This window comes from Phalacrocorax carbo, chromosome 2, assembly GCF_963921805.1.
Source record: "Phalacrocorax carbo chromosome 2, bPhaCar2.1, whole genome shotgun sequence".
NCBI lineage: Eukaryota > Metazoa > Chordata > Aves > Suliformes > Phalacrocoracidae > Phalacrocorax > Phalacrocorax carbo.
Genome location: NC_087514.1, coordinates 125,411,875 through 125,437,948, shown reverse-complemented (window position 1 = coordinate 125,437,948; position 26,074 = coordinate 125,411,875). Strand labels below are relative to the sequence as shown.

General features: G+C 41.1%; 1 protein-coding gene across 3 annotated transcripts in view; it reads left to right on the top strand.

Moving 5' to 3' along the window:
* RARB (retinoic acid receptor beta) overlaps positions 1 to 26,074 on the top strand; it is a 337,858-nt gene that overhangs the window by 124,507 nt on the left and 187,277 nt on the right. For all 3 annotated transcript variants that reach the window (XM_064444254.1, XM_064444253.1, XM_064444255.1), the window contains one exon: positions 17,096 to 17,596. In XM_064444254.1, coding sequence (XP_064300324.1) covers positions 17,419 to 17,596 — 178 coding nt within the window. In that variant the 5' untranslated portion in view covers positions 17,096 to 17,418. The remainder of the gene's footprint in view (positions 1 to 17,095; positions 17,597 to 26,074) is intronic.

Genomic DNA, 26,074 nt, shown 5'->3' with positions numbered 1-26,074 from the left:
ACCTGAATGCATCCATTTTACTCCATCTCGCCTGGTATATAACACAAGACCACGCTGCCCACATTGAAAACCTGTGTTGACATCAGGAACATCCTTCCCCACTGTTCTGTCTGATAGGTGATGGTATTTGCTTTTTGTACCTGTGAGGCGATCCTGCGGATGTTCAGTAGTGCTTATCTGAACCATCAGTCTCTGAAAGTAGCGGGTGTCCTGGCCTAAGGGTTCCTTGTGCCGTGTTTTGCCAGGTGCTGTCAGTTCTGTGGTATCTTTGATATTTGTGCGGGGCAGAACACATGTGAGTGTGAACTGGGCTGTGGATACAGACCTGGTTCCGCTTGTCTGCCCGTGGGACATAATCTTTGCACTGATTTGGAAGGACCTGCAGTAAGAGACACAAGGAGGATACTCCTAAGGCTTCCCAGCTCTCCATCAGCAGCTGTTTCTGTTCATTTAATTCCTCCTTCAGCCTGAATCTTGGGCAATGACCAGACTCTTGCCATTTTTGCTGTGCCCTTTGACTCTGTAAATGGAACTGAATGGGAGAATGTAATTTTAAAAGAGACTGGAGAAACTTGAGGTATGACATTCACATTGTGTTGCTTAAAAAATAAAAAATGAGGCTGTTCCTTGCTCAGGTGTTCTGTCACTAGTGATTTCAAAGGGATGATTTGCTTACCCAGGTCTTATTTGAGCAATAATGTTTGGAGGATTGCCATCATCCAAATCTATTTGAACTGATACTCTTTTGTGAAAAGGTTTAAATTTGGAAGTTAAGTTTCTGAGCTGTAGATTCCTTGGTTTAGCAAAAGGCGGTTCACAAAAAGTAATGTGATTGCTGAAATAATTTAGTCTAATACTTGACCATGCTCTATTCATTTCCATGCTTGAGCTGACTTGCAAATGAAGACATATGGACATGAACAGTGTGAACAAATTATCAAAAATTGCAAATGTTCAACATTCTCCAAAAATCCTGGTGACAGCCTGCAGACTTCAGCCAGCATGGATTAATCACAAGTGACCCTAAAGCCAACCAGAGGTCAAACGATGAGGCAGACTGCCTGAGAGCTGTTGTCCCTGCTTGCATGGAGCTTCCCCCTTACTGCTTGCTGTGGACTGGTTGAGAGGATGGCAGAGGATGGTAATAGCTTGGTGTTTACAGAGTCTAAGTGTTCACGTGCAGATGCCAATACAGGTTTTTTGGGCAGCTTGGGTCCATGCTTTTCCCATTCTGCCTTCATTTGGAAACTGGCATTGTGTTTGTCTGGGGAGCAAATGGAGTCCCCTTGGCAGTGTTTATCTGTCTGTTGCTATTATTAATTGATGTAATTGTTTCTTTACTAATATTTACCTAGGGTTTTAACATGGAATTGACTATACAAATAATTCTAGTGTAATCTTAGAAGAAAGTCAATGTCTTAATTAGAGAAATGACTTGCTACTCTAGACTTGTTATTCATGAATTGATTTCCCTCCCCATTCCCGCCCTGAAAAGTGTTTGTCCTGAAATCTGAGGAATTTGTTAACTAGATGGGTGACATTCGAAAAGGTGTATACTAGTGATTAAGATGGACAGGTAAATTTGACAAAGAAACTAATATTTGTCCTGAAGGAAACCTGAAACATTTGGGGTGGGGGAGGGAATTTGGAGGCATTTCTGCCTTCTCTAAGCCTCTTTCTGGAGTCTCTGCAGTATGCTGTGTTGAGAAAAATCCAAGGATCAGGGACCCTTGAAGAAGGTGAGGTACATCCACTTAACTTTTCTTTTAGTGTGCTACTCTAGGTCCTGTAACTACATAGGATCATCCAGGGAAAACAAGAGAGTTATTTAAAGGCATAGCAGAATATGATTTTTAAGCAGGACACTGGTGATGTTGAAACTCAGTGCCTCCCAGTTCTGCTAGGGCCAACAATTTTGAGGATGAAAAACATATGGAATATAGATACAGAAGATATCCACAATGCTTGGGGTGTTATTTAGTATTACTTGTATTATTCAGGCTAGCAAAAACAAACAAAAAGACCAAGACAAAATCTCCTGTTACAGGGCATAAGCCATCCAGTAGACAGTGGGAGTTGGAAAGAAATTTTATGGGAAAGTTTTTCTGTAATTGCTCTCCTAGAGATTTCTTCATCCGTTCCCTGAAGCATCTGATGCTGGCTGCTGTCAAATGAGAGGTTACTGAACTAAATGGACTATTAATCTGACCCAGTACAGCAATTCCTGTGTTTCTATGTTTACAAGCGGGCTTTGTCTGCTGAGGGCTTTCTCTCTGGAATAAACCCTCCATTGGAGGCTAGGGAAAGGAAATTGTCCAGAAGCTTTTACGCTGTTGCTATGTAATTTTGTATGTTGTTTTCAAAAAGTGAATCCTTTTTTTTTTCCCCTTCCCTTTTTACCTGTATGCATGTTTTAAATTATGAAATTTAGCTTCCTGTTTGATGGATTTGCTATTCAGTAATATTCAGGACCATTGAGTAACATAATTGTTTGGAATTATGTGCTTTTAAAAATGGAGGGACAAAGTAATCTTGGTTGGCTGGTATATGGCTAAATGATGGATTCTGTTCAGAAAGGTGTGAACAGGTGCCTTTGTCACCACCTGTCAGACCTGCTAGCATTTCTGTTTCTTCATTAAAAGTGGAGAATTTCTTAAAAGTACATTATTATTATTAATTTTTATTGTTATTATTTGGTGTTTGCTATGTTCCAGTGAACCCAACTTTCTACCTTCGCTCATTTTTAATAGAGGGTTTTCTACTTTGCTTGACCTAAGAGGTTCAGTGAATAACCTACCTTTGCAGTGAGGTATGTGAAGCAGAGTTGTTATGTCAAGGAATTGTGTGCCTTGGGTTTGCTCTGTAAATCTTAAGTTGGATTTCCTTTATTTTTCTAAGGCTTAAGAGTGGATGAGACAGTAAAGCTATTTAATTCAGATCTTTTTAGCACATCAGACAATATTGCTTCGTGTAGATGACTTTCAGTTCTCTTTACTGCTTTAAAAGGTACGTGAAAGACATAGGATACAAGAGTGCTTTGTCTCACCAAGAAAAATGTGAACCTCATATAGGGAGAATGTGTTTCATTTCCTTACCATGTGTCAACAACTGGATCCTAAACCTGTGTTTATCAGATGCAGAACTGTTTTGGAGGATTATCACTAAATCAATTGCTAGACTGGAATTTAAACTCTCACTGCAGCGTTTCTCAAATTTTCTTACTATTCTACTTTTAGGCCATTTGGTCTTTCATGCTTAGATTTGACATTCAGAGGCTATGCTTTTATGTTCCTCTTTCTACAAGAGAATAAATATTTCTTTCTGTTGCAAACCCCTTATACTCTCATAAAAAAAGACAATACACCTGATTCTTTTTTTTATTAAGGCACATCGTTACTGCTCAAACACATGCAGGAAAAAATTGTCTTAGCTCACACGTGGTAAAACTATAGTATAAGCATATTACTGTGGTTATAAAATGTGTTAAAAGGGAGGAGATACTATGGTTTTCTTTAACAAATGGACTCTCCTTATTATTTTAGGAGTGTATCTCTCTTTTTGGGTAGTATACGTTAAAAATTAAAGCACACGTTTTTGTCTGGCAAAATGAGGGTCAGAATGGTTACAAGAACATGAGACGTAGTCCATGTCATAAATACAGCAGTTTATACACAGGAATGATCTAGAAGGTGCTTTTTCCTCAGTCTTTTTCAGTATGTCTTCTATCTCTTGCTATATTAGAGCTCTGCATCATTTTTCTTGGACTATGCCTTTCATATGTCGTTCAGTCAGGTACGTTGCTTGTAATACATCCTTGAATTTCTTAGTATTCCACACAATGTAGTCACTTTTCATTTTAAATAATTAGTTTAAGTAGACTGGGGTGTCTTTTCAGACCATTGTCATTGTGAATCTCTGACAGCACGCATGAGCTCTGTATTTATGAAGGGGGGGGTCCTTTACATCTGTTGTCAAATCAAGCAAAGGTGACTGTATCCAACATATTCATTTTTCCTCCTACTTCTGCTCCCTTCCCCTCTCCCTCATAAACTCAGATACCCAGCGCAGAGTGACCGCAGTTCTTCCCAGCTCTCAATCCCTGCAGTCATTGACTCCATGTTGAGATTTGGAAAAATTTGTCTTAGAGCCCATATGGGCAGAATATCTTCAAGAACCACAGCTTGTATAAAGGAAGTGGCAGCCTTTACAGAATTCACTTACTTTGAGAGATTATTTCATTTAGCTGACGTCTTTATTGCATTCTTTTGCTTATGTATCGTTTTGAGGACACTTAAATTGCTCTTTTCTGCTTACTTCTGATCTGCTTTTGTATATGGTACTCTGTGAGACCCCATATAATGGACAACTATCTGAGACCTGGTTGGTACAGACGAGCTAGCTGGGGAGAGGGTGCAGTCAGGGTAACACTGAGGGATGTGCTTGAACCAAGATGTACCTTTTGGCCATCTCTGACTGGACTATTCTGCTTAGTGATTTTTTTTTTTATTTTTTTTTTTGGCCTGATTATAATTACAGAAATTATCAGTGGATTTCGAATGGCTCTGTCTTACTAGCGAAGATCCTCCTCTCTTTTTTTTTTTCTTGGGAATTAATTCAATTGCTCACTCAACCTGTACATCTGTTGAAGGAACTTCAGGTGCTGTTAGAAAAGCGTTCTCTGTTGTGACATGTCTGCTTTGACATTCCCAATTCAAAGATATGCTCTACTTGGCCGCTGGTATTTGCATGGTTAAATCATATTGTCTTATCAGCCTTGGGCACCCAGCTGCGTTTCCTGGCTTCTAGCTTCTTACTCTTCTGTGTCCTTTGCGGTGCACTGGGCTGCTGGATCCTGACTTGTGAAGTGCTGCTGTCCTGAAAATTGTGCAGAAAGAGCCTATATAAGGTCCTTCTGCTGCAGTGGGGAAGGGCGATTACCAGCTGTGCAATAAAGGTGGTACGGAAAGCGTACCTGCCCTGCTGTCTGGCTCTGGATATGTTATTATTATACAATAAAAGCAGAGTGACTCAGACTGCGCTGCCTGGTAAGCACAAAGGAGGGACGGGCCACTGCGGCAGAGATGGTGTTGTCAATACCAGGAGATGTGTCTGTGCTGGCTTATGCTCAGCAGCATACTGGCCTTGTGGTAGGAAAGGGCTGCTGGGAGCTTATTGGCATGTGTGGGCTGGAAGTTGCAGAAGTGGGTACTCTGTTCCCGAGGCTGAATATCCTTGCTGCTGTTCTGCTCGTGATGGTTCAGAATTTGTTAGAGTCTTGTTGGAGGAAGCATTGCCTGGCCGCACCCTGCCTTTCTGCAGGACGAGTCTTCTTGGGGACTGTTAGTCAGCCAAGTGTAGCAGCTCCTGTGGGATTCCAGATGCTGTTGACATCTTTACAATTAACTCGTATCTCATGACGTAATTATGAAAATGCTCACTTTCTTGAATGCTTTCAAAATAAATAATTCTAATACATTACTTAGCCAGTGAAGCTGAAAGGTTAGTGAACCCAATGCATTCAGAGGCTAAATGCTGCCTTGTTGAGTGTCTGAGCTGGGTCGAGGTGGTTCTTCATATTACCTGTCTCCGTCCTTAAGAGTCTGCATGTAACTGCTTCCACAGTAAATTTGAAGTAATTCAGGCTAGTTTCCCTGTCTGCAGGAGTGGGAAAGTTGTTTTGCATTTACCAGTAGAAAGATGCTTTCAGAAGTGGACTTGTTGGGAATGATTACTGTGATTAATTCACACACTTGCTTATTCTGCAAGAGCACCTTTGTATTGTATCAAAAGTCCTACTTTGCAGACTGACATGTATGACATGAGTCTCCTTGAATTTTGTCGGTGCTTAGGCTCCTGTTAGGTTGCTTTTTGGAAGTTAAATGCAAGGTTGTAGTTCACTTTGGTCTTTCTGATAATGTAATCCATCTGTCCAGCATCTCTCAAAATAATTCTGTGACATAGATTTTCTGAATGTGTTAGAATGTAGAAAAGATATGCTGGTTTTGTGGCTACCATGATTGATTATCACACCTCTGTCCCTATGACCTGACTGATAACATTTTGCAACATTTTCAGATGATTCAGAGGACAACTCTGAAGGTGCTTACATGTGCAGTGTTATCTCAGCATATTATTAGCATTTTGCAATTGCTTTATTGGCTCCCTGTTAAGCAAAATATTGACAATAAAAATGCTATTTTTGTTCTGCAATCCACTCTATGGCTTTATCCCCTCCTAGTTAATGGCTGTGCTTGTTCCTAATTTTGCTACCCTATTGTTCCTGTGACAGGGAGCTACAGAGAACAGAGGTTTTAAAATAAATGTTCATAATCTCTGCCAGCCCTCTGGCATATTCTACTGACCCTAGGGGAGTCTTACTGGGAATATATTGGAACTTGTGATATGTAATAAGTGAAGGTTCAGGAGCCTGAAGTAGAAAGCAGAAGTGTCGTCTTCTCTGGGTAAAGTAGGACTGAAGACTCTAATAACTCGGAGGAATTACAGAACCTTTCAGCAGATGTACTATTAGACTTGCCATATATAACAAAAGATGATAAATTATGTGTGTTAAGTTATTTTGTGCTAGCACAGTGTCCACACCTTGGTGATATTAAGATGACAGATGCACCTCTAGTCCAACAGACCAGTATTCAGAAATGAAGTTCACAACCAATGCTTGAACCCTATTTTTTTCCCCTGTTCCACTTGGATCACCCTCCTTACTTGACCAATGGGTGCAGCAAGGAAACAAGCTCCTCTAGCTCCAAGGAAATAGAATTTCCAACCTTGTAGAGCAAAAAAAACCATTGGAATGCTAACAGATTGAACTTGCCTCCTGAACATAGTGTCTTGCCTCCTAACTCTGGGGCATTGAGAAGCCTAGATCGTCATTTCACAATTCAGGCATATCCCTAACAAAACCTTCTTTCAGGTTTCTCAGCCAGCCTACTGAATAAACATTATTCCCTTTTTGAGTGAATCCACATGCTCATCCTAACAATGGGTTTAGATTATTCCAGATAGAATTTTTCTTTGCAGTAACGTGGACTCTTGTAGGATCCTTGTCTGTGTGGCATATAAAGTGAAGTGTGCTGAATTGAGGCAGAGCCACCCGCTGTGGTGCATGTTTTCCAAATTAAACAGAGAAGAATAAAATTCTGTTTATCTCAGACACTGTTGAAATCTTTGTTTCTTTGCATAGTGTGTGAAGATCACATACTGTACTGACCCTTCTTCAGTCCATTTCCAGGCAGCACATCTGTGCCATAGTAGGGTGCAAAAGGATCTGTGTTTACTGGTTGTCCAGGTATTGAAGCAATCATAAGCGGAAAAAAGCTCTAGAGCTTTTCCTTCCTTAAATTGGTGATGAAGGCAAGTCTAACGCTATGATTTGAGGTTGTGGCTAGACATCCAGGTTGGTTAAATTTGACTACTAGGTTCCATCCTTTGTGCCACTAAAGGTATCCTGTATGGGTCCGCATAAGGGAAAGCTACACAACTGATCTTTGGGAGGGAGATGGTGTGCTGCCTTGCTTTGTTGTGATGGTTCTGCTAAGTCCAAGGCTTCATGGGAAGATACCTCTAAGTCTGAACAGACAGGTGAGACTTGCTTCTGTTCTGGGACAGTCATCTCTAGCAATGTCTTATTCAGTAAAGGCTAACAGCAGATGTTGCAAACCTAATTGCCCTGATCCTTCCCAGTAGTAGCCTACAGTGACTTTACATCACCTGTCTTGATGGCTATGCTTTATCCATACATCAACACTAATGTTTTCCACATCTGTTGCTTGTAGACATTTGATGAGCCTCTGTCCTGACTTGGGGCTTCACTGGTTGGGGTTTTGAGACCAGCACCCACTTATTGTCACCAGTAAAAGATACCACTGGTCTTGGATGTCTTTGTGCTCTCCTTTAATGAAGTATCTTGTCATCCTGTTTTGGTGGCTCACCTGCAGTGCTCATCGTGACCGTAGAGTGTTGGTCTCCCAAAGAGATTTACTTCTCTGTCAGGGAGCCGCCCTCCAAAGCTGTTTCCCCCTTCAGCTTCTGAGCAGATGAAGTACTCTGTTCTTTTAATGATTCCCAGGCCACCATCACTTACTCGGGATCTTCCGTCTGTCACCAAAACAATAACATCACTTGACCTCTCTTACTGATCTCAGAGGCCTCTTAAAGGTTATAAACAGTCAGTATAAGGCCTTTTTAGTAGTTGCAGTGATGGTAAGTGCTGTATGTGTCATTGGTCACCATGACATGTTTTCCATCAGCTAGAAGGTTAAGGATGAGCACTCTGAGAGCATGCTTGGGAGCCTTCAGATAGATCCCCCGCATCCTCCTAGCTGTAACACCACTTGGGAAGAAACTGGCATACTTGTAAACATCTGCACATCCCATAATATTGGATTATGTTACTGAATGTAGACAGCAGGATGTGGTTTTCCTTGCTTACTCAGTCTCCCTTCCCCTGGCCTCCCATCTCTTTCCAAAAGCCCTTCTCACAAAAACTTGCTTTGACTGGGAATCGATGTGACGCACTCTTGAGGCGCCTTGTACGTAGAGTTAAAGACCAATTAATTGCCAGTTAAGGGGAAGACCAACAGTGGAGATCTTTTTGCTGGACAGGAAGCGTGTCCCATTCTGAACTTAAATCAGAGATCAGCGATGTTACTTTTCCTTTATAGATAGTTGAGTATGCCATCAGTTTAAGGGTGCTACCTGATAGCCTGTGTAAATCTTCCCAAATCTTAGGAGCGTGTTGGCACTGGTTGCAGCTCACCTTTGTTATCTGTGATTCTTTTTCTCTGCCTTGACTGGATGATGAGGGGTGAGCCCAAGGGATAGGTTCCTTAATCCCATCAGTGATAATTTTTCCTCTTCATTGGTTGCCATCTCGCATAGAAGCAGGTATGCTCAAAACAGTCTGATTGGATACATAGGACCGTAAAGGACAGTTTCGGTTGCATAGTCCAGTCTAGTTTTTCTGAACTGTAGGGAGAAACTGCAGGAACAAAAGAAACCCACTGAAGAAATGGAGTCGGAGAACAAGACTAAAGTAGTAGGCATAGCGCATTGTGTGGGAAAAGCTGCTTATTGGAATTTCTGGTTAAAAGTGACTTGAGTGACCAGCCTGCTTGTAAGAGCTGTTTTTGCTGGCTGCCCTGTGCTGCTTAAATTGTGGATCATCTGAATTGTGTTTGAGAGAAGCAATGGATTTTTCCCTTTGAGTTTGGGGATGGGCAGAAACAGGGAAATGGGTTCAGTCTGCAAAAAACGCCCACACGTTTGGTCTGGCGAATCTCTGATCTCCTAAACCCCTGTAGCCCATGGGATAGTCTCTCATTTAGGGTATTCTCGATATGAAGTTACTGGCTTACATCCTCAGAAACAGTAATAAGGACCAACAGAGGTGACAATGCAAGAACAGTAGTTTTTATTCCACTGAAAGAGCAATTTTAAGCATTAGGAAATATCTTTTAAAGTCAGGGAGGGAAATCAGTCAAAAGTTCGCTTAAACTCAGGGAGCAGGAAGCTCAGTTACCCTCCTTTTGGCTTTCATAAATGAAAGAGAACTTTTCTTGGCAGTCCACTGGGATTTTTGAATGTGGTAGAATAAGTAAGGAATGCATTTAGTTACAAAGCAGAGTATCCTATATACCAGCACAAAATGTATTCAAAGCCCCTTGAATTCTCTGCAGAAAACTGCAAGAGAGTTCCTTACAGAAGTGATTGAAAGCCACTGCACAGGAAATCAACTTCTCATCCTGTACATAAACATGAGCCAATTCTACTATATCTGGTTCTCGGGGCAGTACACACAGTAAATTGTTAACCCCATCACCTGACCTAACCATTTATCTTTACTTCTCAGTATAGTTTTGGCAGCTGCTGAGTAATGAAAGAAACATGGAATGCAGATAGCTGGAAGAAGAAAAAAAAAAAATCAGAACCCCCAAAAAACCCCAACCCGAAAACCACTACAACCCCCCAAAACCCCCCACCCCTCTGTTACAAACAGCAAACAACTGGAGAAAATGAGAAATTGCCTGATACAGTGGGAGGATCTTAAATATGGTTAGTATAGAACAGAATTAACGTCTCTGTAGAAGAACACGTGAAGCATGGATTTTCAATCCTTCACATCTCTTCATTATGCTAGCACTGTGCTAGCACAAATAAATTAATAACTCCCCTGAACCTTTGTGGAACAAATAACCATAGCGCCTTTCAGATTTTGAAATGTAAGCTGTGTGTGTTTTTAATGTTATATGTTATACATGAGGGTTGGCTGAAATAGGTTATTCTGCTTACAGAGTATTGTTCCCATATGAGGATTCAGGCTATGTACTCACAGCTGCTACTCTCCAGCATGGACTCTCAGTTCCACTAAAATCAATAGCTGGCACAGCAGGGCACTGTTGTATGGTGTGTAAATAAATGGGTGTCATTGTCTCACTTTTTTTTTTTTTTCCTTTTCCCCTTTCAGATTTAGATTTGGGTGTTTTTCAGGCATATATCAGTGTGTGCTTGCAATGCAGGCAATACGAAACATAGCTGCTTAGGAAAAAAGAAGCTTCCCCCCTTTTTTATACTTCCCAATAGGATTTTCAAATAAACAACGATTGCATTAATTATATTAATTATCTCTTAACGATCTCAGTCAGGAAAAAACAAATAAAACAGAAACCCATTTTGCAAGTGTCAGCTTTATGACAAAAAGGAATTCACAGTCGCCCAGTAGACAGCTATCTTACATACCAAGATGTAGGAAAATTGTCATAGTAATAGTGTCTTAATTCAGTTACAACAATTTATCTTCCCTCCTCCCATAAGTCTTGCACCTATAGTTGAAAATATATGACATTTGTGGTTATGGGATGTAAGAGCTACAGATCTGCTTTTCAATAAACTGACTTTGAAGTTCTGTTTCATGCATTTTCTTTTTTATTCATGCATCTGGTCATATAGAGTGGTTTACTTTTTTTGGCTGCAAACTTGGCAGATACAAAATGCAGATGTTGTTCTTCTGACTTAAGCTGCTATTTTAAGCTTTTTGGCCAGCAGTTGAAAATTTTAGGCTCGGTTGTTTATTTGCTTATCATCAAAGTGGTTTTTGTCATATAATTCATATGCAAGTATTAGCTTTCTATGTTTACTTTCAGAGTTTGAGATTAACAGTATGGTCTTTTTTTTTCTTTCCTTTTTTAAACCAGCATGCTCTTTTCATGAATAATACAGTAGAATATGTTATGCTTCAGGGAGCTTTTATTTGCCAAAAACCCACCCCAACCCTCACATTGTGCTGTAGTGCTTTCCCTTTAAGAAAACCATATCTCTCTCCAGATGCCTGCATCTCTTTGATACAGAAGGGTACACTAAGTTCCATCTATAAACAGAATCCACTAATTAAGAGTAATTGCTTCGGAGATTGGTACAGACTATTCAGCATCAGATGCATGTTCCTCTCAGATATCCATTAGCCTCTAATAAGATAATGCAGATGTGCCAGTCTGTTTCCTGTTTCCTTCTATTGTACCTTTATTGCCGTATATGGACCAATGGGATGGGCTGAACAATAAGTGGATGTCCTTTTGCTCCCAGAGCCCTTCTCAAAGGAATGTTTGTTATTAGATTGCTTTTTCTGTTTAGTTTCACATCACTATGCTAATAAAGGAAACATAACACTCCAAAGGCTCCTTTTTTTTTTTTTTTTTTTTTTTTTACTTCTGCCACGGTAACTAGTTTATTGTTTAATTAAATCTTGTTGGATAGCCAAGAAAACAAAAATGCTACATCTCACAGTCAACGAGGACCGCTGGAAAATGGAGTACGCCCCTTTTTGAAATAAAGTTTCAAAGCATTTTTAAGAGTTTAAAAGCAACGTTGTTATTGTGTTACTGTATGTGACTGATTTGCGCTTGACTAGTGCTAAATCTGCTGAATTATTCAGTACTACTCAATGCAACACCATCAGCTAGCATAATAGAAAGCATGTGCGTAATCAGGGATTTCAGTACAAAACTATACATTAGATACAGTAAGGGTTCCTGAAACTATTAGATCTTGACTTGTTTTGAAAACAGCACTAGACTATGTCTCTAAGCCGGTTAATAAATAAGGACTCCGTCAACTCTGTCCCTTGGGAAAAAGATGGAATATATTGTTGAAAGGTTTTGCATGTGGAATTTCTCTGGAATTGTTTTTGTTGCTGGGAGAGGAGCTTCTCCTGTCTTGCTGCCCAGGCTGCCCTTGCAGTCCAGAGGTTCCTGTTTTAGGAGTTAGCCTAAGATTTAGAGAGGGGGGATTTTTGGTGTTGGCAAGAAAATGGGAAATGAACTTACAAGAGACTTCCTCCATGACCCTGGAAACTCTGAGGACATCTATGCTGCAGACTGCTAGGCTTGGAGCAGCAAATTCCCCAGCACCTAGCTCTCTGCAGAGTATGTCCTCATGTCGGCATGCCTCTCCTGTGTTCGTGGTTTCACCCCCAATTGTAAATGAAGGGCAATAGTGGTTCACTATGGTAGAAGGGTGTAGGGACTGTGGCTTTAGCTTAAAAGTTTGCTGGGCACCACAGTTGTGGATATCTTAAAATGACTATCGAATTTCAAACATCACCGCAGGTAGGGCAGAACTCTCCCTGCTGACCTTTTCAGAACTGAGGGAAGAAAAAAAGGCAAAAATCATGCTTCACTTGCAATGCTGACAGCTTCATTCCCTGCTATGGACAGTGGGAGGGGAGGAAGAGCAATGTGGAATCGGGGTGGTGTTGGCAGAAGGGAGGACAAACCTTCCTACTGGCACAGGACTATCGGCCAAGCCTCCTGGTTTGGCTTCTTGCCTATCTAGCTGTTGATGTGTGTCAAAGTCACCTGTAACAGCAAAGGGATTTTATAATTAAAATACATCTTATGGAAATGCAATATTTAGAAGGATGAATTATGTTACAATAATACCGAATATTGTTACCAAATGTAAGGTAAATAGCAATATAATGAATGAGAATCAAATCATTTAATGTATTCTAGGAGAACTGACAGATGTGGAAAGCAAAACTTTTCTGTAGTAAAGCCTGTGCAAAATGCATGGGAATTTAAGAGACAATAAGAAAAGCTGGGTCACTGTTTATCTAGCAAAATTTGGAGTTTATACATGAAAACTTCTGCTCAGCTACACACACACCAAGAAATGTGAAAGAGATGGGTACACCTGCTGCATTAACTGCAGCTGATAAATATGCTGTCTGCTCTGCGCTGGAGCTACTGTAGCCTCCTTCCCCTGTGGCCATCTGCTTTATCACTGAAGTCAAGTCAATAAAAGGCCTGTAAAAACCAAAAAGGAGGCATATGTTCTGTCAAAGAAGAGTCATTGGCTGCTGTTCAATACAATGTAGTGCACAATGTGATCATCTCTTGGTAAGCCTTCAAAGAAGCTTTTCTGTATGATCCTTTCCATATTGTTCATACTGAGGGCCTTGTACCCACGAACAGTCCCTAAGGACATGACTAAGGAAGAGGATTTTCATCCTATGCAGGGTAGATCCTCTGAAGGGCCTCAATGACAGCCATTTTCTGAAAATTTTGTGTTGTATGAATGAGTGCTCAACCACCACCAAGGTGACTCTGCAGTCAGTTTGGCTTGCTCCTTCTGGGGTTGCTCCTCAGCTGTGGTAGCTGGCCCTTCCCATCCTGTTTAGGGTGCGCTCATTAGCTCCCTCTTCAAGGGAATCCAGGTATGGGCCAGAGGAGAGTACATTCAAGGTCCACACAGCATGGAAAGGATGGAGCTTGCTTCTGGGCAAGGGTCACAGTCCAGACAAGACATGCTCCTTCAGCTGTGTGGCGTTTTCTATAGCAAGTGACAGCAAAGGAAAGTCTCCTTCTCGAAGCTGGCACCTGTACAGTGGCTTACAGTGTTTGGTGCTGTGGTGCAGGTTTAGCTGAGGAAAAGAGGTGTTTTCACCTTGAAGCCATCTGCAGCCTAGACGCCTGTGGCTGGTGTCCACTGCTGGGATCTTCATCAGTGAGTTGAGGAGTGTGAACGTGTTGGTCTGGTGACACAAGTGAAGTCTTGCCTTAGGAGTTGTCTTCAGTGCCATGGAACTGGCATGAATGGGGGCAGCTGATTTTTGGGTTTCCTGTGGTGCAGCAGTTTCTACTTTGTGGTGTCCTCTGCTGTGCAGTGATGGAGGTGATGGGTCTGTAATTTCTGTTAGCAGAGCTGGTGACTTGAAGTCCCTGGGTAAGTGCAGAGCACAGGTGGCATTTCCTTCTTTACATGGGTAGAGTTGCTGGAACGTAGGCGTCTGCCTACAATTGCCTCTTCGGCCATCATATAGATGTTCAGCATGTGAACATTTTTAATGTCCTGCTGCTCCTGAGGGGCACTATTAAGAGTTGAATGTTACACTGTTTAGAGTGTCATACCTTTTGCACTGTCTTCTTTCTCTGCCTTTAGTTGGAGAGAAAAGCAGAGGAACAAATTCTGAAAGCTTATCTCCGGCACGCCAATCTGCAGGAAATTTCTTGCCATGAAGGGTAAAAGGAGGGTGATTTTTGAGTAAGGCAAGAGAAACTTGTTTTCTGGTAGTAATTTCAGTAAATAGTTATACCTAACATCAAATTAAAAACATGCAGAACTATAGGATTATAATCTGATTTTGGCACTGTTTGGTATTTCATATGGTTTTGCATACTAAGGGACCATAATGTTGCTGCATTTTGTCGTCACCAGGTCCGTCACAGAACATGTTCCTCCGGTGGTGAGGAGGTGACCAAAGAGTTTGCCAAGTGCCCTTTTTTCCCCTCCATCCTGGAGGAGTCGCTTCTTTTCTGAATACTTGTCACTTAAATGTACAAATATATCTGATGATGTGGTTCTGGGAATTTTTGTAATTTATGCTGAGCTCTGCATTTTTCTGGCTAATAGAAATATAATTGAAGGTTTTATGTAGTTTTATAAGATGAATTTTATTTCCAAAGCCTTACATCGTTTAAGAATAGGTGACCTTGTTCTGTGATTAATTTAATGCATAGATTTTTGGACCTGGTTTTCATCACCATCCCTCCCCTTTTTGTTTTTTTACAAACATTTTGAAGTGTGGTATTTTTGCCGGCTGTTGTGGAATTGCTTTAGAAAATGTTAGCTCTTTGTGTATTCCTTTGACACTTGGCTTTCCCTGTCTCTTAAGGTTCATAAAGCTTTAGCTAGGTAAAACAGTCACCTGCAATGGTTCATCTCATTTTGTGGTGTTAATGAGTCAATATATTTTAGCCATTGAGGCTTCCCTAAAAGATCTGCCTGGTTTCACCAGTCTCCAGGCACGAGGTCCTCGAGCTCAGCATGGCCAACAGCTGTGTGTTAACTCACTATACCCCTGTTACAGTCTCATCTCTGCATACGTCTGTCTGCATTAGCATTAAAGGTATTTTGTGCATAATTTACACGGTTATCAAATACTTACAAGCTATATTTCTGTTATCCCCAAGCAGGCTGCACTCAGCAGAAATTGCTGTCTGAAAACATGCACAGCTGGTAACCTTTGCTGGTATTCCACACAGAGCAGAAACACTCCGCTGCTCTCTGACAGGCAAACATATGCATTTGGGGTTGGGTTTTTTCCCTTTCTTTTCCTCGCTCATTTAAATTCTTAACAACTAGTAGACTGAGTAGCAATAGTGACAGTCAATGTGGAGTTGTCACAGTTTCCCTCCTCTGGCATCAATTTTGCTTTGTGACCTTGACAAATCATTTCACCATTGCCTTTATTTTCCCACCCAAAGATCTCCTTGCCTTTGGTTTCAGGCCATAATTTCAAAGAATTACAAATAAAAATGCTATATAATGGTGGTGATGTTACTGATCGCTGCCTGTAGCAGATACAAGGGTGTAGCACGTTGTCTGAGGAAACAAAGCCTTTAGGCAGCCCTGGACTGCCTTGCTTTTGGGTGGTTGAGCTCTGTGGCTCCTACTGTCTTCTCCCAGCAGTGTGTGTTGGAGGAGATGGGTAACTCCTTATTCAGGATGGTGCTCAGGAGCCAGCTGCAGCACTGCTTTTGCCTGGAGCGCTGCACAAATAACTGCAGGAGAGTGTTTGCAATGTGGAGCGGTTGCAGCCTTCCCGGTAGTTCTCAAGACACTAGTAGCACTTACTAGCGTTGCACAAGAAGGTTGGTTTTAAGACGACCAGCCATTGGCTGTACGTAGACTTAAACAGCTATGGTGGGAGCAAATTTCATGGCTGAGAATAGTACAGGAAGTCCCCTGTTCTCAGCCTGAGGCTTTTGGTACAGAGACTGAGAAAATGAGGACCCTTCAGTAAGCGCCAGCTATATGAGTGAAACACTGAGGAGCAAGGCGTGTGTAGCTCTGGATGACTTTGAAGATGGTGGTCATGAGAGCAAGCGAGTTCCCTAGCAGAGCACAGGAGCAGTGTATTGCCTTCATGCCACTCACTCACCCAGCTTATGAAATAACAGGTGCTTGTTTATTTGGTGATAGAGGCAGTTCCCCTTCCCTCTCCCCAAAAAAAGATTAAAAAAAGACAACGATCAGTGAAGTATCTCTCAAGTGATAATAGATAAACTAACTATCCTTTGTGAGAACAATCATTGGTAAACCAATTAGTGTTTTAACAGCCCAATACAAAAACAGTCTCGGACCCGGTTCCCCAGTCCCCTGCCTGAGCCATGGCATTGAAGCGAGCAGAGAGTCTCCTTAGTGTCATTCATTCTGGAGCTTCTAAGGAGAAACTGAAAGCTTTCACGTACATGGAAATTTTTCAGAAGTTTATTTCCCCCCCTCCCCCGTATCAATATTTCAGGTAATCATTGATGCATTGGTTTTAAAACTGGCAGTTTCCAAAACAAGATTGCTTCTGACCAGAAATTGCTTTTGGTGTAACACATCAAGTTAATGGGTGTTCCACTGTTAGCTTTAGTAGAGTGAGAATTTTACCCCCAGGTAACCATCAAGCTGATCTTGTAGGACACTGATAAATAAGTAATCATTTAACGAAGGTAGCAAAGGGATTAAAGATATTTCTATGTGTGTATATTAAAATATTTATAATAAATATATTGTTTTCTTCTTCTCACAGACTGTATCAGTATGTATCTGTAGAGAGCAACTGTTCTCCCAGAAAAACATTTGCATAAGCAACTGAACTGCGCTCTGATACCCAGAGTAAGAAGACTTTCTCTCCATGGTGTGCAGAGCAAGAATGTCCTGGAAAAGAAAACAGTAGGAAGCAGTAATGAAATATAGGACGGACCTGATCTAGTGAATTACCTTTTAATCATCACGCAACCCAGCTCAAGCCGTACCTGCAGGCTTGACAACCCTCTTCGTTCACAAGTTGATGTATCTATTTGCTGGCCTGGAGTGATGCAACATAATACTTACACACTGTGAGGTGTTAACATGACAACCAGCAGCCGCACATGTCCAGTACCAGCAGTGAATGGACATATGACTCACTACCCAGCAGCACCATATCCACTACTTTTTCCTCCAGTCATCGGTGGACTCTCACTACCTTCCCTCCATGGACTCCAAAGTCACCCACCAACTAGCGGATGCAGCACCCCGTCACCTGCAAGTAAGTGCTTGGTATTAATAACTTTTATTGACCAGTTTTCCTCTAACAAAGACCAATCGTGTTCGTTCTGAAATTATTGTAAGAGTAATTGCAGTTGTTCATCGGTGCTGTATTTTACTTAGGCAAAGAGCATGCATTTGTTTTGAAATACCATTTTCACTTAATCTTGTCTTTATAAAAATAAAGATACAACTACATGACATACCAAGGCTGCGGAAACCAGAGGTGATAAAACCTGCTGTGGGTTTTGGCATATCCTGCATTATCATGTTAACTGCAGAATCCAATGATGTGCTTAAAGAAAAATTGGCTGCTCTGTATTCATGTACAGAATTTTCTTAAGTTGCACAGTAATTAATACTGCTTTCATTTTCTTCCGTAAGTAGCTGCTTTCTTCCTGGGCAGCGTGTGTAGAGCAGCCCAGTGGAGAGCTAGTAGCTGTGAGCTGCCTATGGCTACAGAATGAACCCCTGAGTCTATGGTTGGGTTCCATGTGTAGCCCCCTCACATTTTCAGTATTGCTGAGTGTATTAGCTGGGCAAGTTTGTTTTCATTGCTTTATGACGAACACACGTTTCCTGCTTGGACTTAATTTTATGTAGTTTATGTGACTCCAAATAAAGCTGTCCCAGGTCTAAACTCTTTAAGTAGCATCACATAGACAAGATGCACCTCTGGAGGTCTTTGCAGTGGGTGACTGATGTATTTATCACTCATGTGAGGAAAAACAGAACGTATACAGCTTTGCAGGTCAGTATGTTATGAAAATGATTGTCTAAATACATTACTGTGGTTGTTCAAGATGAAAAGTTCTTGACTGAACGGCAAATTTGCAGAACTACTATGCTTTCTACTAAAGGAAAAGGAGACTTGCTATAACAGTGCCCCTCATAAATCTTTCAATAAAAGCATGTGAAGTTGGAGCTCCCAACATGCATGGGAAACCACAGTGAAGAAAAAACTTCTGAAGAGTGAAGTTGTGGGGGTTTTGCTGCCTAATACTAATTCTGGCCTCGTGTCTCACATATCTGAAGACTAGGCAGTCTTGAAGAAAAGCAATTTTTCTTCCCCAGTTAATGTGGACAGTTTTCATGCAGTCACATGTGGGAGGAGGTATAATAGGGTCAGGCCTGTGTTTGCTGTTTTATTGCAGAGTGTTTGTCTTTATTGCAGGTAAAAAAATGAAACTTTTTCAGCCAGAATGTCTGCAAATAACTGTTTGACTTTCCAATCCTTTCAGAAATTAACCTGGTTAATTATCAGAATACCGTACTGAATTTATCCCCCAATATTGCAAGAATACTCACCTGCTGAAGAAATAGTGTCATTAGTTAATGGGGACTTTTTCCCAAGGTATACATTAGTAAATACCAAGTGTATATGATCAGATATGCAGTTGGTGCTGTGGAATTAAGAGTGTGTTGCAGATACATTTTTCATGATTAATAAACCAGTTGGTGTTCAGCCTTTTGAAAAAGTAGTGTTAAGTATGAATTTCTGTGGATATACAAATAAGTGGCAGCTACTGAATCTTTGGGTTTGTATCTTTATGCCTGGTCCCAGCATTTTCAGGGCATTATTTTTGTTGAGGTGCTTTGCAGCACTGGCTGACGTTGACTGAGCTTGAAAGCCTGGCAGCTGTTGTGCATAGCTTGAGGCAATAATGTTTGAAAATACCAGCTAAAATTGGCAAGATAGGGAGGAGGGTGACTTGAACAAGAATTTCTTTTCAGACACAGTTCCCTGCAGGATGACTCCTCTTGTTTGTACTACTGTTTTCTTACCTTTGGTGGTGACGGCCTGTCTTGTTTTGAAACTAGACTTCTGATTCTGGAGTATGAGGTTAATATCACTAGAGTTATAGAGACAACTTCTTGGAAGCGAGTAGGTTGCTCTTTGGGTTATATTTCAGGTTTTTGTTTCTCATTGTGGATGGTTTTATTTATTTATTTTTTATAATAAAGCCACCCATGGGCTGAGGTCAATATGATTGATGGCCTGTATTAAAATTAGAACTTACTCTGGATGGCGGAAGAATATAGATCTCACTTGCAAAGACCTGAAGAAATTAAAGTTTGGCCAACCACTGCCCTCTATATGTTTGAAGCTATTGTACTATTTATCTTCTAGATTCTTCACATTCGTGCAAAATCCAATAGAAAATTTTTTACTTAATAGGAAATGCTGTAAGGATATCCTTAATCTTTTTTAAATAATGCAGTTCGACAGCTTTTGTTCAAACTTACAATCGTTTAAGCCTTCATATTATTGTCCTATTTTGTTGTGTCTTGTTTTCAGACTTCCCATGATAGCAGGTAACCTGATATCAAGTTGCATTAAGTTATGTTAATCTACAGTTGGTGTAGGTATTTCCAGCACCATTAAACAGACAACAGTATTTTAGACCTAATTTTGTGAGCAAAAGGAGCTTACAATAAGAGTGCAGGATGGAGTGATTTACTTTCATTGATGTTAATAATGGTGTTGCTTCCATGACCTGTGACTTGGCTTCTGTTTTTATACCGAGATACATAGTGCAAAATACTTAATAATTAGAGGGCTGGTCACGGTGCTAAAGAGGTCAGAAGATGAAAAAATATCACTTTTACGCATACATGAACTATGCATTAGCACCGACCAAGCCCACGGTCAAGAAGATCGTTATTTTTATAAGTCCAATTGATTTACCTACCACTGTATTACTCCATACAGCACAGAGCAGACGTCTTAATTCCTGAGATCAGATGTCATGCAGGCTTCCCTGGTTGCATTAATAATGAGGAGTTGCTTCTATATTTAAAAAAAAAAAGAAAAGAAAAAGCAAAGATTCATTCAGGAGATTACTGCTTAGCTCATTTAGAAATTGTAAGGGAAGGCCAAACTGGAAGCATTCCCGTGCTTCTTGGGTCATATACCAGCCTGCCCCAGACCAACAGGGTTCATCTGTCTGCTGGACTGGTAGGAGCTGTGGGAATGGATGCTTAACAAAATTCCTTCAGAGCCTGACACGTTTGTGATAGGAAAATAACAAAATGTTAGTGAAGCATTTGGGGGAGAAATAAATAAATAACTATGGGCAAAGATTGTTACATGACATCTTATTAAAGTAAAAGCATCTTAGGTTGTGATGAGTAGCAGTCATGCAGGCACACACAGGCAGTTCTGGTATGAGTGGTGTTCCTCTTCATTATTTCTGGAAGAAGGGGCCCATCTTGCTGTCGTGAGACCTAATGCTGGTAATGCTGTTGCCAGAGACCAGTAAAGCAACTGTTAAAATGTGAGAATACCAGCTTAAGAAGATTTTACCTTCTTTACAAAGCATATGTTGTGGATGTAACTGCGATTTTTAATTTCTAGAAAAACTCTAATTATAAAAATTAGTCTTAAAAAACAAAAAAGCCAAGCCCTATCAAAAAACCCTAACCAAGTGAAGTACCACCTGACATTTGAGAAGGAAAGTATGTTGTTGTGCCCAACGACAGGACAAGGGGCAATGGGCACAAGTTGGAACACAGGAAGTTCCACCTCAATGTGAGGAAAAACTTCTTTCCTGTGAGGGTGACAGAGCAGTGGCACAGGCTGCCCAGGGAGGCTGTGGAGTCTCCTTCCCTGGAGACATTCAAAACCTGCCTGGATGCGTCCCTGTGCCCCCTGCTCTGGGTGTGCCTGCTCAATTAGGAGGGTTGGACAAGATGATCTCCAGAGGTCCCTTCCAACCCCTACCTTTCTGTGATTCTGTGTAAAGTCAACACAGATCATCGTAGTATATCCACTGAGTTGAAAACTGATGTGGAAAGTACTGTCTTTATGTTCTGGCTGATGGAATCGCAAGACCACACCAGTGTGGCTGTTTCGCAAGCGAATCTCAGCACGGGGAAGATGAAGCTGTGCTGCTCATTGGCAGAGCATCTTTGTAAGACTGGTTTCTGTAATGTTACTTCACCAGAATAGTCAGATTTTATTTAACGTGGGTGAAGACCACTACATAATAAAGCCAGTTGCTATGACCTGGAGATTTTGGCATGGGGAGGAAAAAATTTAATCTGAGCTAATGCTGTGATGAAGGTAATCCATGAGTGTATCTTAGATCAAATTAAAATAGGGTCTGGACAATAGCCACTGTGGAAGCCACTAAATAATGAAACACCTTAGGTAGCAGTTGTTCCTTTTCTGCTTGGATTGAGCATCCTGCTTTGGGCACCCTGCGTGAATGGAGCAATGCATGTAGCCCACGGCATTCGATGGGAGCAATCCCATATTCTACCTCAAGCACTCTGTCACGTTTTGGTCCTTAGGCTGCTGACGTGAGCCTTTGGATCCTCAATATTCTGCCTTCATTTGTTGCAAGGGTGAAGGAGTAGGAGTAGCTTGGTAAGGGGGCAGGGGAGAGTGGTGAGCCTGATAGAAGATATCCTGGAATTTATATAAACTTAGTAAGATTGCTTCGTCCAGATAGTTTAAAAAAAAATCTGAATGTGTTATTTAGAGGGCTGTTGGGATGTCAAGGAGAAAAATCTGTACTAAGGTCATTTGTTGTATTTTAGCCAAGCCTTTCCATACTTTTCTGTCTGGGGTGTTTTAAAAGTGCATTGTAAAGAATAAAGGACTTTATATTCTGTTATATAGAAATCTTCTAGGTATGAGAAAATGTATGGAAAGCAAGATCATCTGAGGAACTGGAAGAGGTAGGTATACAATGAACTAACTAAAGCTTTACTTCTGGATAGTGCTATGTAAATACTAATTATTATATTTAGTAGCCCATATTACTGCATCTCAGACTTTTTAGACATCCTCAGGCCAGGCAGATTGTGGTTTTAAGCATTGTTTTCTGCTGGAATTGTTTTTCCTTCCATTACTGCTGGTTATTTACTGCTTTAACTCCAACTTAAAGCTTGCTTGTTTTTTTGTTTTCCTTGGGAAATGGATTTTCCACTGGTATAAATAAAGAGTACAGTTAAATCCAGTGTTACTGGTATAGTACTGCAAGATATTTTTGCCAGCCCCACCCGTAGCAGGAATTCATTTACTTTTCCAGTTCTGTTGTTAATCATTATATTGACACAGAAAGTCCTCCCAAAAGCACTCTTTGGCAGATTGCATTAAATATGAATAGCAGATATTCATTACGATGTGTTGCCCCCAAGAGAACTCTAAACTATCTGCACTACTCATGAACAGGCAAATACACTAATTCTCCAGCTATTCAAATTATTTTCAAATAGTTTAGTGTCTCTCTAATAAAAACAAGAATGTCTCCGTTTCCCTTAATTACTTAGAAGGTCAAGGACTCCCACATCTCACTTTACTTCACAAAATGGGGAATATTTCTGTTGGAGGTTGGAGTATGGTTAATATGTGATGGATTTTCTTCCCTCAGCATAGTTACTGAGGCAAGTGCTGTCTGTAATGGAATTTAAAAAAAAATCACAACACCTTCAGTACTCTTTGGCACTCTGGAATTGTCTAAAATAATATTATAATAGTTGTATTGAATTAGGAAAAAATACATTAATCAACCTTGCTTGATTATGTTGTTGAGGTTTTTCATGCCTTCTAATTTTAATGTGGCTGTCTCCCTTTTTTTTTCCAGTTCTGCCTCCCTGGGAAGGCTTACTACATAGTCATTTACATGTATCTGCAATTAACAGATAACTTTTAAGACTTCTGTACCTATTCAGTGCATATGTTGCACATCTTTATTGAAAAGACAGAACATGTGTTTGCATTCAGGAAGAGGGGGATAAACAGAATATGAATATCAGATTTCTTGGCTACAGACAGTGTTGCCTCATGCTGGCAAGTCTGGGGAGCAATGTCCAGATGATACCCTGCAGATATCATTCATGACCTTAGAAACCACCATTTCTTTTCAGTTCTTCCTTACATTTATGTTGTGGGGTTTTTCCTGGTTGGGCTCCTTCTGCAGCTTGAAAGCATCTATGGTTCGATTAATAAAACTATGTTACATTGCCATTTTCTGATTATAGTTAATCTGAAACTATCAAAAATTTAAACTTATCTTTTAATGTTAGACCTTCTTTTTTGAGTACTGCCACTTTCTAAAAAACCAGGAGCGCCCCTCGACTCAGTGCAGCTGGTGGCTCTTGCTGCAGCTCTGCACTGCTGAAGTGAATCCTTGGCACCCTGCAGATGCAGTCTGCTTCAGATTTTAGTGGGCAGGGGACTCATCTGCAAGAAATCAGTTCTGGGTTTGTATAGACAGGAATTTGCTTCCTGGGAGGGAGCTGAATTTAGAAATTGTCTACTCTGGCGGGGGAGCACGTGGTGTAATTCTGGCATGTGGTCAGTAATGGCTCTGTGCATCCCTCGTAGACTTGCTATAGCCTGAAGGAGCCTGGTGTTTGGAAGCCGAATAGGAGCTGTCAGAGAATTGCTCCTTCCCTCCTTACAGACCCTGCAGCAAGGAAATTCCCCAACAAAATGCCTTCTTACCTAAGGTTGAAAATATGTTTCTGCGGAGTATTGCGAATGACCTTTTCCTTTGCTCTGGCCCAACCAAAAAAACACCCAGTAGCTCCCACTGTTGGGGAATTCAGGAATGAAGAGCAAAGGGCTTGTTCCAGTACCCGGCTGCTGGGTCCCACTGGGTGACCCCTGCTGTTGCCCCTCTGGCCAGTGATGGTGTGTTTTGGTGTTGGTTGATCCACTGCAAACGAAACACACCGTATATCATTCAAAAGGAGTATAATGCCGGATTTTGGGTTTGGCAAGGTAGTGGCATCCAAAGTTTTCTCGGTGTCTGATGTGTTTCCAATCCAAATTGATAGGTGCAATCTTCCAAAATTGTTAATTGTGTGATAATTCATTGTATTAAAAGTGACTGTAAGCTTTCATTTTGCCAGGTTTCTGTCTGAAGGCATATGTTTAGCAGCTACAGTTTTAAGAAAACCTAATCATGTTATTTTAATTACATGGAGAGTTTCCATAATTACGTGGAGAGTTTCCATTCAGTCACGTTGCTGTGTTCAAAAGGCATGTCACCTTTTTTTTCTTTTAGCTAAAACTTGCTGCCTCTTTTTTTTTTTTTTTTCCTCAGTGCTGGCCTTGGTAAGACTTTCCTCCTTTACTCTTCTTGGGTTGTTAATTTGTGTTTACTATGCTTTTAACAATATGCGGCGTTTAATTGGGAAGGCTTATTTAAGATTCGGATAGGGCAGATTTTCATCAGGAGAGATCGATTTATGGTTTTCCTTAGCTAGAATTTCTCCCCCTTTTGCCTATTTAGGGAATATGGGGAACAAGTTGTATTACATGGACTTTTCAGCTGTATCAATAACAGCATGTTTCCCATTTAAAATGATAAATACCCACCCTATCTGATGAGTCCCGAAAGGGCAGGGAATCCTTTTTCCCTTCCTTTGTCCTTCAGCACTCCGTTTCCTTTCTTACTGCCCAGAATAGGCCTACATCAGTAATATTCATAAATGATTTACAAAAGTAATTCCTGTGTAATAGCTTGGGACGTCAAGATTTTATGATGCTGCCAGATGTGCTATCAAACAAAATTATCTGGTTCAAAAAACTTGTGATAAATCTAGTCAGGGAAAATTCCCCAGGGCAAACTCACCCTCTACAAGAGTAACTATATCTCATAAAATTGTTAGATTCTCCTTTACCACATGTTTGAAATCAGACTTAAAGCAACAGTTTTATTCACGTGCAAACTTAGGTTTGGGATAAACTAACAAACAGGAAGGACTGGCCTTAAGCAACAGAAAACTCCTTTCCTTTCAAAACACCACACGCGCTCAGAGGAAATGTCAGAGTAAATATCAGAAATATTCGGAAAACCAAAACCTGCATCCCTAAGATACTCAACTGTTTTGTCTAGATAACACATTTTTAGAAAGCAGTCGTACCCTCAACATAGTGGGTCTCATCTGGGTTAGGCTGCTGAGCTCACGATTGATATTTCTGAGCACCCTGAAGTTGTGTGCTGAGCAACGTGCCCAACATCTGCCACATGTGTGCGTTCATTCCTTCATAGTCTCCGTAGGGGGAAACGTATGGACAGCAGGATGCATGTTTTGGCTGGAAGTTCAGGCTTCGAAGGAATGGAAGCGCTGGATATGCACTGGAAGTCTCTGTATGGCCATGCCTCCATGCTGGAGAAGGCTGGCCAAGGCAATGCGCCCTTCGCTTAGACCTGCTGGTTTATGATGGTCCTTTTTTCACAGGAAAGCCCCTGAGGAAGTCCAGCCACCTGCACAAATGAGCTTCACCAGTATAAGTAGTTCTGTTATGCTGGAGGAACAAAGATTTTGAGCATGATTTTCATCCCATAGTTCAAGGCGTGTGGGAGAGGGGCTGAAACTCTTGGCTGGGAGTTTCTGGGGGAGAAATGTTGAGTTCGGGCAATGGAGGAGTTTGGTTCAACATTTCTTGGGAGCCCAGAGCAGAGCATGAGAGCAGGGGTCTGGAGGGCTTGTGGTGAGCAGTCTCTCTGGGGAATGC